This window comes from Bubalus bubalis, chromosome 1 (assembly GCF_019923935.1).
Source record: "Bubalus bubalis isolate 160015118507 breed Murrah chromosome 1, NDDB_SH_1, whole genome shotgun sequence".
Taxonomy (NCBI): Eukaryota; Metazoa; Chordata; class Mammalia; order Artiodactyla; family Bovidae; genus Bubalus; species Bubalus bubalis.
In genome coordinates this window covers 189324095-189336309 of record NC_059157.1, presented here as the reverse complement: position 1 = coordinate 189336309, position 12215 = coordinate 189324095, and the positions used below count along the sequence as shown (strand labels likewise).

At 49.9% G+C, this 12215-nt stretch overlaps 3 protein-coding genes across 3 annotated transcripts in view; all 3 read left to right on the top strand.

Moving 5' to 3' along the window:
- TSPEAR (thrombospondin type laminin G domain and EAR repeats) overlaps positions 1-12215 on the top strand; it is a 193374-nt gene that overhangs the window by 142183 nt on the left and 38976 nt on the right. The gene's annotated exons all lie outside the window — the stretch shown is intronic.
- On the top strand, positions 1961-2898 carry LOC102414359 (keratin-associated protein 10-8-like). Its single transcript, XM_044947666.1, has 2 exons — positions 1961-2336; positions 2580-2898. Exons 1-2 carry the CDS (start codon positions 2014-2016, stop codon positions 2896-2898), a joined length of 642 nt encoding a protein of 213 aa, XP_044803601.1. The 5' UTR covers positions 1961-2013.
- LOC123335079 (keratin-associated protein 10-8-like) lies at positions 7721-10806 on the top strand. Its single transcript, XM_044947633.1, has 2 exons — positions 7721-8127; positions 8200-10806. The coding sequence occupies exons 1-2, from the start codon at positions 7726-7728 to the stop codon at positions 8581-8583; spliced, it is 786 nt and encodes a 261-aa protein (XP_044803568.1). The 5' UTR covers positions 7721-7725; the 3' UTR covers positions 8584-10806.

Genomic DNA, 12215 nt, shown 5'->3' with positions numbered 1-12215 from the left:
GAAAATGAGGAAGAAAGTTGGAGGTTTTATCCTATCTGACTTCAGTATTTACCATAAAGCTATAATAATCAAAACAGTCCAATGCTAGCAAAGGTACAGGCCCAGATGAATGATACAGAAAAGAATCCCAGGGACGGGGGAGCCTGGTGGGCTGCCGTCTATGGGGTCGCACAGAGTCGGACATGACTGAAGCGACTTAGCAGCAGCAGCAGCAGCAGAGGAAAACATAGGAGAAAATCTTTGTGACCTTGTGGTTAGGCAAAGTTCTTAGATTCAATACAAAAAGCATGATCGCTAAAAGAAAAAAAAGGAATATCCTGGACTTTATCAGTATTAAACTGTATTGTTCATCAAAAGGCACTCTTAAAGAATGAAAACACAAGCCATAGACTTGGAGAAAATATTTGCAAATCACACATCTGACTAAAGTACTTATATCCAAAATATATAAAGAACACTCAAAATCCAACATCAAGAAAAGCCAACAAAGAAAAAGGCCTAAAGATTTGAAGAAATACCAAAGAAGATGCAGGGATGGCAAATAAGCATATACAATGATGCTCCACATCATTACTCATTAGGGAAGTGCAAATTAAAACTGCCACAAATCCCCTTCATATGTATGAGAAAGGCTAGAATTAAAAACAATTACCATGCCAGTGTAGGCAAGGACCTCCTAGAAAAGTCACAACGGCAGTGATTTTGAATCAGCACTTACCTGGGGCTTTGGACCGAAGGAGGAGCTGATTCCAGTGGGACAGGAGTTTGAGGGCCTCTATGGTCTGGTGGAGGTGTGTCTGCATTGGTCAAACTCAGAGGCCCGCACATGGGAAAGAGTCTGTCAAAGGCGTGTATGGTCTGGTGGGGGTGTGTCTGCATTTGTGAAAACTCAGAGAACTGCACTTGGGAAAGAGTGGGTCGAAGGCCAAAGGGGCAGGGCAGCCAGCAGGCACTTGCTTCTACAGGGTCAAGCCGATGGACCTCCTCTCCCTCTGTCTGCTTTTTGCTGACTTTGTTGTTCTTTATTATTCTTTTTTATATTCTGCCTGCCTTTGGGCTCGCTCTTTTTCTGGACCATGTACTCTCAAGGTGGTTTTTGTAGATACTGTACGAGTGGCTTCTTTTCAGAATAGCTGTCTTATCTAAAATGTTCTAATCTCCATCCGCCTGATAATCCACTGTCCTCAAACTCTCAAGAGTTGGTTGCACTGTCTTCAGGTATGTTGATTGGCTGAGTGAAGTCAGATGCCAAACTCTCTGGAAGATTTTAGGCTGTTTCCTCGTATTTGGCGTCAGACATTTCACCAGTGTGTCAGATACGCACCGTTTTCCATTCATCTTGTACTGTGTTCGGTCAAAGATCCACATCTGAAGCACCATGTTTCTTTCCCTTCTCTCTGGAAAATGTTCTGTTTCTCCCTTTGCTGCACACATTCTATCCCTGGAGACCTCGTCTGACGCAGCTGGACCTTTCCTCCATCCTGCTCTGTGCTTGAGACATGTCTTGGTTCTTCTCACTCGCTCCTTCTCCCTTTGGCTGGTCTGTCCACTGTTGAGCCCTGGTGCTTGAGAGGGACGTCCTACAGCAGGTGGCAGCACCGTCCCAACTTTGAGCCCTGCGATGCCAAGTCTCTGAGAAGGGGCTTCACAGCCAGTCCCCTGCAGAGCCATGGACAGGTGGGAGGGGAGAGCCTGCAGGCACACACGGGTGGGGCTCCAGGACCATAGATGAGTCCTGTGTTTGCTTAGAGACCCTCACACAGCTCAGGGGTGATCCAGCCCTCAACCAGGACATGCATTTTACAAGCAGGAAACTCTTGTGTAAATAAACAAGAAGTAATAGGGGCTCAAAACACCAACAAGGAAAGGGAAGCCTCAGGGAGCCTTCAGCTGGCCCAACACACACCTGGATGGGGTATAAAAGGCCCACAGCCCTGAGCCGGGCTCACATACTCACTCACTCACACACACACACTCACATCCTCACCCTCCTCCAGCCCCACCGCCTCCACCATGGCTTCCTCTGCCTTGTCTGTCTGCTCCAGTGACCTGAGCTACGGCAGCCGGGTCTGCCTGCCCGGGTCCTGTGACTCCCGCACCGGCTCCTCCTGGCAGGTGGACGACTGTCCAGAGAGCTGCTGCGAGCCCCCCTGCTGTGCCCCCAGCTGCTGCGCCCCGGCCCCCCGCCTGACCCTCCTCTGCGCCCCAGTGAGCTGCGAGTCCAGCCCCTGCTGCCAGCCAGGCTGCAGCAGCTCCTGCCTGGCCTCGTCCTGCCAGCAGTCTAGCTGCCAGCCCTCCTGCTGCACCTCCTCCCCCTGCCAGCAGGCCTGCTGTGAGTCCGTCTGCTGCAGGCCTGTCTGCTACACACCTGTCTACTGCAGGCCCATCTGCTGCACACCTATCTGCTGTGAGGCCTCCCTCTGTTCTACTTCCTCATCTTGCAAGCAGTCTAGCTGCCAGTCCTCCTCATGCACCTCCTCCCCCTGCCAGAAGGCCTGCTGTGAGCCCGTCTGCTGCAGGCCCGTCTGCTGCACACCTCTCTGCTGCAGGCCCGTCTGCTGCACACCTTTCTGCTGCAGGCCCGTCTGCTGCACACCTCTCTCCTGCAGGCCCGTCTGCTGCACCCCTGTCTGCTGCAGGCCTGTGTGCTGTGAGTCCTCCCCTTGCTCATCCTCCTTGTGCTGCCAGCCGAACCCCTGCTCCTCGGTCAGTTGCAGACCCTCTTCCTCCGTGTCCCTCTTCTGCCGTCCTGTGTGCCGCCCCGCCTGCTGTGTGCCCACCTCCTCCTGCCAGTCTAGCTGCTGTCGCCCAGCCTCCAGCGTGTCCCTGCTCTGCCTGCCCACGTGCTCCCGCCCTGCTTGCTGCGTCCCAACCTCAGCCCCAGAGCCCTGTTGCTGACCTGGCACATTGCCAACTCCTTCCAGGGCCAACGCTGACTTTCACCTGAAATTTCTGTAGCCTTAGACCAGTCTGGGGTCTCCTTCTGTCCCAGAGTTTCCTGTGAGCAGCCTGGGCTGGCTTCTGGTTCCCTCCAGGCCCTGAGTGTCAGCCAGCATGCTGCTCTCCATCCTTCTTGGTCATGGATTTTGTCCTGATCTAGGTGAGGGGGCTGCTTGTTAACAAATAAAGTCATTGTCATGCCCTCTCTGTGCCTTGAGTGCATATCTTTCAAACCCTGGGAAAGACCTATGTTGTGGACAGTGGTCTGGGCTGGTTTAGAATCCTGGCCTTGAGTTGTATCCAGGACTGTAACATCATCAGGCACGGCTAACCACGCCCTGCTACTCTCTCCCAAGGTGTCCTGAGGCCATAGTTCAACTGCAGCCTCCAGTCCAGAGTATCCACTCACTTGTAGACCCCTGCATGAAGTGAGTGATGGGGTGGCAGTGGGGCATATGTTCAGGCCCCAGGCTTGCACACTGGGAACATGGGGCCTCACTAGGGACAAAGGAGACGTTGTTTAGTAAACATCTGCCTTGAATATGTAAAGCTTACTCCAGAATCAGCTTCAGACAGGCTGGTGCCAGCCGTTCCCAAGTGCCCTGGACAGGAGTGTGAGTGCTTCCCTCTGCGTGCGAAGGTCTGGATGGTGAGAGCCACATGCAGTGATGTTGGGAGCCTGTGTGAGTCAGGTTCTCCAGAGAAAGAACCCATAAGACATGTGCACGTATGCAGAGACTGATGTTGAGGAGCTGGCTCACACAGTTTGGAGGCGGGCAAGACCCAAATCTGCAGGGTGAGCTTCCAGGGAAGAGTTAGTGTTGCAGCTACAGACGACCAGCTGATAGAATCTTTTTCTCCTTGGGGGGCCTCAGTCTGTTCTCAAGGTCTTCAACTCTTGGGTGTAGCCCACCCACATTTTGTAGGGCAATCTGTTTTACTCAGAGTCCACTGATTTCAGTCTTGATCTCACCTAAGAAGCAACCGTGTCATGACGTCCAGACATGTTTACCCAAACAACTGGATACCGTGGCCTGGTCAGTTGACCCTTGAAACTATCCATCACAGGGACCGACAGCCAAAGGGGATGGGCTATTTGGAAATGGCAGCTGCTCGCTGGGCAATGCCCTCAGGAATTCAAGTATTAAGGCAGCTATCCCTCTGTGGAAATACAGGGAGGAGGGACATAACCCTGGCCCTTTAGGACACTGCTGGGTAGGCAGACACCTGCGGCGCAGTGTGAAGGGCCTTGGCTGGGGGCCTCAAATGTAATTGTACCTATTATAATATGCATGCGTATGTGCTGAGTTGCCTCACGTGTGTCTGAGTTCTGTGACCTTGTGGGCTGTAAGCTGCCCGACTCTTCTGTCCATAACCTTCTCCTGGCAAGAGTCAGGAATGGGCCTTTGTGCCCTCCTCCAGGGCTCCTCCTGACCCAGGGGTCAAATCTGTGTCTGCTGCAGTTCCTGCTGGCAGGCGAATCCTTCACTGCTGAGCCGCAAGGGAAGTCCAGCTGTTATAATAGCCAAATCCAATGTGAAAAAAGACAGGTAGAGTTTATTTAATTACATTTTATTAACCCCAGTATGCAAAATGTTTAAAGACATGGGAATACCAGACCACACTACCTGTCTCCTGAGAAACCTGAATGTGGGTCAAGAAGCAACGATTAGAACTGGATATATAACAGTGGACTGGTTCCAAATTGGGAAAGGAGTATCAAGGCTGTATATTGTCACTCTGCTTATTTAGCTTATATGCAGAGTACATCATGCAAAATGCCAGGCGGGATGAAGTACAAGCTGGAATCAAGATGGCTAGGAGAAATATCAACAAGCTCAGTGATGCAGATGATACCACCCTTATGGCAGAAAGTGAAGAGAAACTAAAGAGCCTCTTGATGAGGGTGAAAGAGAAGAGTGAAAAAGCTGACATGAAACTCAGCATTCAAAAAACTAAGATCATGGCATCTGGTCCCATCATTTCATGGGAAATAGATGGGGAAACAATGGAAACAGTGACAGACTTTATTTCTGGGGGCTCCAAAATCACTGCAGATGGTGACTGCAGCCATGAAATAAAAAGACGCTTACTCCTTAGAAGAAAAGTTATGACCAACCTAGAAAGCATATTGAAAAGCAGAGACATTACTTTACCAACAAAGTTCTGTCTAGTCTATGGTTTTTCCAGTAGTTGTGTGTGGATGTGAGAGTTGGACCATAAAGAAAGCTGAGCGCAGAAGAATTGATGCTTTTGAACTGTGGTGTTGGAGAAGACTCTTCAGAGTCTTTGGACTGCAAGAGATCTAACCAGTCCATCCTAAAAGACATCAGTCCTGAATGTTCATGGGAAGGACTGATGCTGAAGCTGAAACTCCAATCCTTTGGCCACCTGATGCAAAGAGCTGACTCATTTGAAAAGACCCTGATGCTGGGAAACATTGAAGGCAGGAGAAGGGGATGACAGAGCATGAGATGGTTGGATGGTATCACTAACTCAATGGACATGAGTTTAAGTAAACTCCAAGAGTTGGTGATGGACAGGGAGGCCTGACGTGCTGCAGTCCATGGGGTTCCAGTCGGACACGACTGAGCAACTGAACTGACTGAATGTGTGTATATGGTGGGCTCTAAAAATCCGATGCTCTTGAATTCATGAGGCCCTTCCAGTCCAAACACACCCACCTTGGTGCACTCAGCTCAGAGTGGTTCATGTTCAGTCATATCTTTACTGTTCTATCCTAGCTCTTCCTTCTTCCTTGTTAGCAACTGAGCGATCATGTTTGGTGTCAGCGAAACACATGGTCTATTTATTACATTTTCTCTCATCATATTCAGGGATTTATGCTTTACCTCTGTTGGGCTTCCCTTGTGACTCAGCTGGTAAAGAATCTGCCTGCAGTGTGGGAGACCTGGGTTGGATCCCTGGGTTGGGAAGATCCCCTGGAGAAGGAAAAGGCTAACTATTCCAGTATTCTCCTGGAGAATTCCTTGGACTGTATAATCTATGGGGTCACAAAAAGTCAGACATGACTGAGGAAATTTCACTACACTGTTGGAGTACGAAGTGGCACCTCACCCCAGTATTCTTGCCTGGAGAATGCCATAGACAGAAGAACCTGGCAGGCTACAGTCCATGGGGTCACAAAGAGTCGGACACAACTGAGCCCCTGAGGAAGCATGCATACTTTGCCTCTGTGGAGTGGAGGAAGTAGCAGTGTTTGTGCTGAAAACCACAGATGATTTTCTGTGGTGTTAATTTTGCTGTTTCCCGCCTCTGTTGTAAATTTTCAGCTCAGCTGCCTGGTGGTAAATTTCCTTGGACACGTGCTTCCTTCTGCGTGTAGCACTGAAGTTGGCCTGGGGGAAGGCATGGGTAAGAGCCTCGATCCTATATACAGATGGCTGGATTCCAGTCCCAGTCCTGATACTTTGGGCTGTGTGACCTGGAGATGGTTGCTTAACTTCTCTGTGCCTGGGCTTCCTCACCTATTTACAGAAACTTCCTTGCTCAGTGGATGTGAAATCAAGTGACTTGGCAGGTGTAGAGCATTCAGCTCACCACCTGGCCTAGAACAGGTGCTCAGACAGTGTCATCTGACCCCACACCCATGGTCAGGGCCACCTTGATGACCACTGCCCAGATGTCACTGTCTTCCCCAGAGTCAGCCCTTGCTGACTTTCTGTTCCAGGCTCCCTGGGACCACATCTTCTTATATCCACAAGGAAAACCAACTCTTGCCTGAGCTTTACTTCTGGGTGTTGCCTCGGGTCCTCGAGTCTCCGCTGCTCACACACAGGTTCTCCAGGAGGAGACCCTCCCTCTCTCTGGGTCTTTCAGGGCATCGCCCTTGAGGAAGGCAAACTCTGGCCAGGAAAGCAAACTCAGGTTGCTTGGCTGAGAAGTATGGGGTGCACAGGGTGTGCTGAGAGCAGTTGGGTCTGGGAGATAGGTTGATGAACGCGGCCGCTGACTCAGACACCTGTGAGCGCTGCTCCCTGAAGAGATCTCGTAACAGACTCCACGTATGACCACGCTCCATTAACGCTCCTCTCAGGCACACTGGCTGGGCTGCAGGGGACTGGATGTCCCTCTCACCATACTTCCTGCTGGCAGAGCAGCTGCTGGGGGTGAGTGCCAGGATCTCCCATCAGCCCCTGCTAAACATGACCCTTACTTGGTTCCACGGTCATATTCCCTGGACCACTTGTATTTTACAGACATGCACATGTTGCTTTACACCTAAGTTTAAAAATGTGTAAAAGTCAAAATAATATTAAAAGTACTGTACCTCAAACAGAGGAGAGCTCAACATCTAAATTCACCAATTTAGAGATATCATCACCTCTAAACCTCACTCAGCATTGTTCCTGTTGTTCAGTTGCTCAGTCGTGTTCCAGTGTTCGTGACCCCATGGACTACAGCACAGCTAGCTTTCCTGTCCTTCACCATCTCCAAGAGCAGGAACAAACTCATGTCCATTGAGTCAATGATACTATCTAACCAATTTGTCCTCTGTTGTCCCCGTCTCCTCCTGCTTTAATCTTGCCAGGCATCAGGGTCTTTTCTATTGAGTCAGCTCTTTGAATCAGTGGCCAAACGATTGGAGCTTCAGCTTCAGCATTAGCCCTTCCAATGAATATTCAGGGTTCATTTCATGTAGGATCTTACCTAGATATTTTCTATGTCTTTTCTGGAGCCAAACAAAGGAGAAATGGGAAAACATCCTGCAACATGGGATATTTATGCTTACAGGTTTAATGAGTGAAAACAATTGTGGAAACTATGCCAGCACTAATGAGGGGCTCCTGCCGCCAGCTCTCAACCCCAACAAGGAAGGGAGGGCCTGGGAGTCTCCTGTGGGGACAACACAAGCCAGGGGCCAGGTATAAAAGCCCTGCATCCCCAAGCACCTCACACACACAGCTCATACACTCACACACACTCAAACCCTCCTCCAGCCCCACCACCTCCACCATGGCAGCCTCCACCCTGTCCGTCTGCTCCAGCGACCTGAGCTATGACTGTCCAGAGAGCTGCTGCGAGCCCCCCTGCTGTGCTCCCAGCTGCTGTGCCCCAGCCCCCCGCCTGACCCTCCTCTGTGCCCCAGTGAGCTGTGAGTCCAGCCCCTGCTGCCAGCCCTCCTGCTGCACCTCCTCCCCCTACCAGCAGGCCTGCTGTGAGTCCGTCTGCTGCAGGCCCATCTGCTGCACACCTGTCTGCTGCAGGCCTGTCTGCTGCAGGCCGGTGTGCTGTGAGGCCTCCCCCTGTTCTACCTCCTCATGTTGCCAGCAGTCAAGCTGCCAGCCCTCCTGCTGCACCTCCTCCCCCTGCCAGCAGGCCTGCTGTGAGCCCGTCTGCTGTACCCCTGTTTGCTGCAGGCCCGTCTGCTGCAGGCCTGTCTGCTGCAGGCCCGTGTGCTGTGAGGCCTCCCCCTGCTCAGCCCCCTCATCCTGCTGCAGACCCTCCACCTCTGTGTCCCTCCTCTGCCGCCCCGTGTGCCGCCCTGCATGCTGTGTACCCAAGTCCTCCTGCCAGCCCAGCTGCTGCCGCCCGGCCTCCTCCGTGTCCCTCCTCTGCAGGCCCACATGCTCCCGCCCGGCCTGCTGCATCCCAACCTCGGCCCCGGAGCCCTGCTGCTGACCTGGCATGTCACCCCAGAGCCAGCCAAGCTCAGGTTACACCTATGACTTGGTCCTCTGTCCTGACCTGGGCTGGGTGGTTGCCCTCACTCAGGACAGGGTCCCCGATGTCTCCACTGTCCTGACTGGCTGACCTCTCACGACTGCCCCAGGAACCCCGACCTCACAGCTCCCTGGGGCTTCTGCCTCCCAGGAGTCGCCTCCAGCTGTCTCTGGGTTACCTGCCCCCCTACCCCTCCAGATCCTCTTGCTGGGTCACTTGGCCTGGACTTCCAACCAGTCAGCACCCCATCAGGCACCTGGATAAATAAACTCACGTCATCACCTGATTGCTCCCTTCATGTGATCTCTGGTGGAGTGGATGCAGGGGTGGAAGGAAGCACACGATTGTGACCTGACACTAGTCTCCTCCAGCTGAGAGCATTTCTGTCGGGAAGCGAGTGTGTTAGTCACTCAGTCATGTCCGACTCTCTGAGACCCCATAGACTGTAGCCCACCAGGTTCCTCTGTCCATGGAATTCTCCAGGCAAGAATACTGGAGTGGGTTGCTATTCCCTTCTCCAGGGGAGCTTCCTGACTCAGGGGTCGAACCTGGATCTCCTGCATTGCAGGCAGGTTCTTTACTGTCTGAGTTACTGGGGAAGCCCCGGCAGTAAGTGACTGAGACCCCAAAGGGCATTGGCCTGACCTCTGTGGGCAGGGCCGCCAGGTGGGGCTCCTGCTTCTCCAGGAAGTCAGTGCCTGCTCAGGCCCTGGCCCGTGGCTGGTCCCCTGCAGACCTGTCATGGTCTAGGGGTTTCTCAGGCTCTCTGGACTGTTCCTGCCCACTTGAAACATATGGGCCAACTGGCCCCTTGAGTCTTCTCCATGCGGGTGGCCTAAGGACCCCATGTATCACAACCTGTAGGTGGCTGGGGTCACCCCTTTTGGTCCGCCAGTGGGTCTGCACTTTTAGCAGAAATGTGGTGGGAGTGGGGAGGGCTGCTCCAACCGTGTGGGGTGAGAGGGCCTGGATGACCTTCCCCCTCGACTGATCCAGAGAGCTAACAAGATCAGGACACAAGGAGGTTGAGATGCTGGACTTGAGGAGGACAGCACAGGCCCACCTGGGAGGGGAAAGAAACTGAGTGGGTCTCACAGCTGCCCAGCTCACCCCCTCGAGAATGTTTCCAGGACCCAGGCCAGAAACCCAGGTGGAGTGCCATGGATCCCTCAGTTTTAGAGCTGGTCTGCGAACTGGGGGCAGTGTGGGGCAGCTAGTGGCCGGGGTCAGGATGCCAGAGAGAAGAGAGCTGTTCTGAGGAACTCCCCTGTCCACGGAGGGTCTCCCTCAAGTGTCCCCTGAGAAATGATAAGCAAACAGGTGTGAGGCTGAGCCTGGGAAAATGCATAAAGTTAGCTGGACTGATTGGCAGAGATGAGAGACAGCCTTAAATGGACCTACCCCCACCAGCCTGTTGGAAACATTCATAAGTCTCAGGACATGGGTTGGCTCTTCCGAAGGATGTTGCCTCAACTCTGAGAGACAATAGTAGGAATGGAAGAGGAGAAATTAGCACAGATCCCCCCAGATATTAAAAGGAAATGCAATAAGCAATTAAGGTGATATTGACTCATTCTTTGAAGGCACAAATAACCAAAATTCACTTAAAAACACCCAGATCTCCTCAATTGTCCTGTATCAACTTAACATATCTTGTTTTTTAGGGCAGTTTTAGGTTCAGAGCAAAACTGAGTGGGAGGTATAGAGTTCCTATATAGTCACACCCTCACACAGGTGCAACCTACCCCACCGTCAGTATCTTGTGATTTGATACATTTGTTACAAATGGGCTACATTTGTTATAATGGATAAACCTACACTGACATGTTAATATCACCCAAATTGCATAGTTTACATAGAGTTCACCCTTGCTGTTGCTAAGTTATATGTGTTTTGATAAGTGTATTATAGCACATGTGGAGCATTAAGGAATAGTTTCCCTGCCCTAAAAATCCTCTGTGCTCCATCCATTCATCTCTTCTTCCCTGCTAACCCTGGCAACCACTGATCTTTTTACCGACTCCATAGTTTTGTCTTTTCCAGAATGTCATATCCTTGGAACCATCAGGAGTGGAAACTTCTCAGATTGGCTTCTTTCACTTAGGAATGTGCACTTACGTTTCCTTCATGTTCCTTCATGCCTTGATAGCCTTTTTCTATTTTTTTTATTGAGGGAAAATATTCATAACACAAAGTTTACAACCTTAACCACTTTAAAGTGTACAGTTCAGTGGTATTAAGCACATTCATAACCATGTGTAACCATCACCACTATCCATACTCTCTTTATCTTGCAAAACAAACTCTATGCACATTAAACAAGAATTCCCATACTTCCTTTCTCACAGCCCCTGGAAAACATCGTTCTACTTTTTGTCTCTAAAGTACTTCGTGTAAGTGAAATCACAAAGTGTTTGTCTTTTTGTGACTGGCTTATTTATCTTACCATAATGTCCTCATGCTTTGTCCATAATAGTGCCGGATTTACTTCCTGTTAACGGGTGAATAATATTCCATTCTATGGGTATACCTCATTTTGCCTATCCATTCATGCATCAGTGAACACCTGAATGGCTTCCACTTTTCAGCTATTGTGAAAAATGCTTCTATGAATGTGGTATTACAAATTTCTCTTCAAGATTCTGCTTTCAATTCTTTTCAGCATGGACCCAGTAGAAATACTGGATCATACAGTAATTCTACTTTTAATTTTGAAGAACCATCATACTGATTTCCACGTAGCTGTACTGGATCATGTTCCCACCAACAGTGTACAAGTGTTCCAGTTTCTTCACAGTCTCACCAATATTTATGTTTTTTTTTTAAATAAATGGTCATTATACTAAGAGGTATAAGGTGGTACCTCACTGTAGTTTTGATTTGCATTTCTCTAATGATTAGTTCTGTTGAGTATATTTTCATGTGCTTATTGGCCATTTGTATATCTTCTTTGGAAAAATGTCTATTCGTGGCCTTCGCTCATTTCTGAGTTAGGTTTTTTGTTGTGGTTGTTATTGAGTTTTAGGAGTTCTCTATACTTTGTGGATTATCAGACATATGATTTTCAAATCTTTCCTCACATTTCTTTGGGTTACCTTTGTTCTCTGTTGATACTACCTTTTGATGACAAATATTTACATTTTCGTCAAGTCCCGTTTCTGTGTTTTCTTTTGCTGCTGTGTCATTGGTGTCATGTCCAGGAAGTGACTGCCAGATTCCAGGTTGTGAAGTTTTGTCCTATTTTTTCTTCAAAGAGTTGCATAGTTACAGGTCTTACATTTAGATGGAGGATCCACTTTGAGTTAATTTTGTGTATGATGTTAGGTATGGATCTAACTTCATTCTTATGCATGTGAATATCCGATTTCCCTAGAACCATTTGTTGAAAAGACTGTCTTTTCTCCAGTGAATGGACTTAATGCCCTTGTCAAAGATGGTTTGACCTAATGTGTGAGGGTTTGTTTCTGGATCCTGTACTCTCTTCCATTGACCTCTGTGTCTGACTTTGTGCCAGTACCACTCTATTTGATTACTGTCGCTTTGTAGTGAGCTTTGAAATCAGGGGTATGATTCCTCTGGCTTTGTCCTTT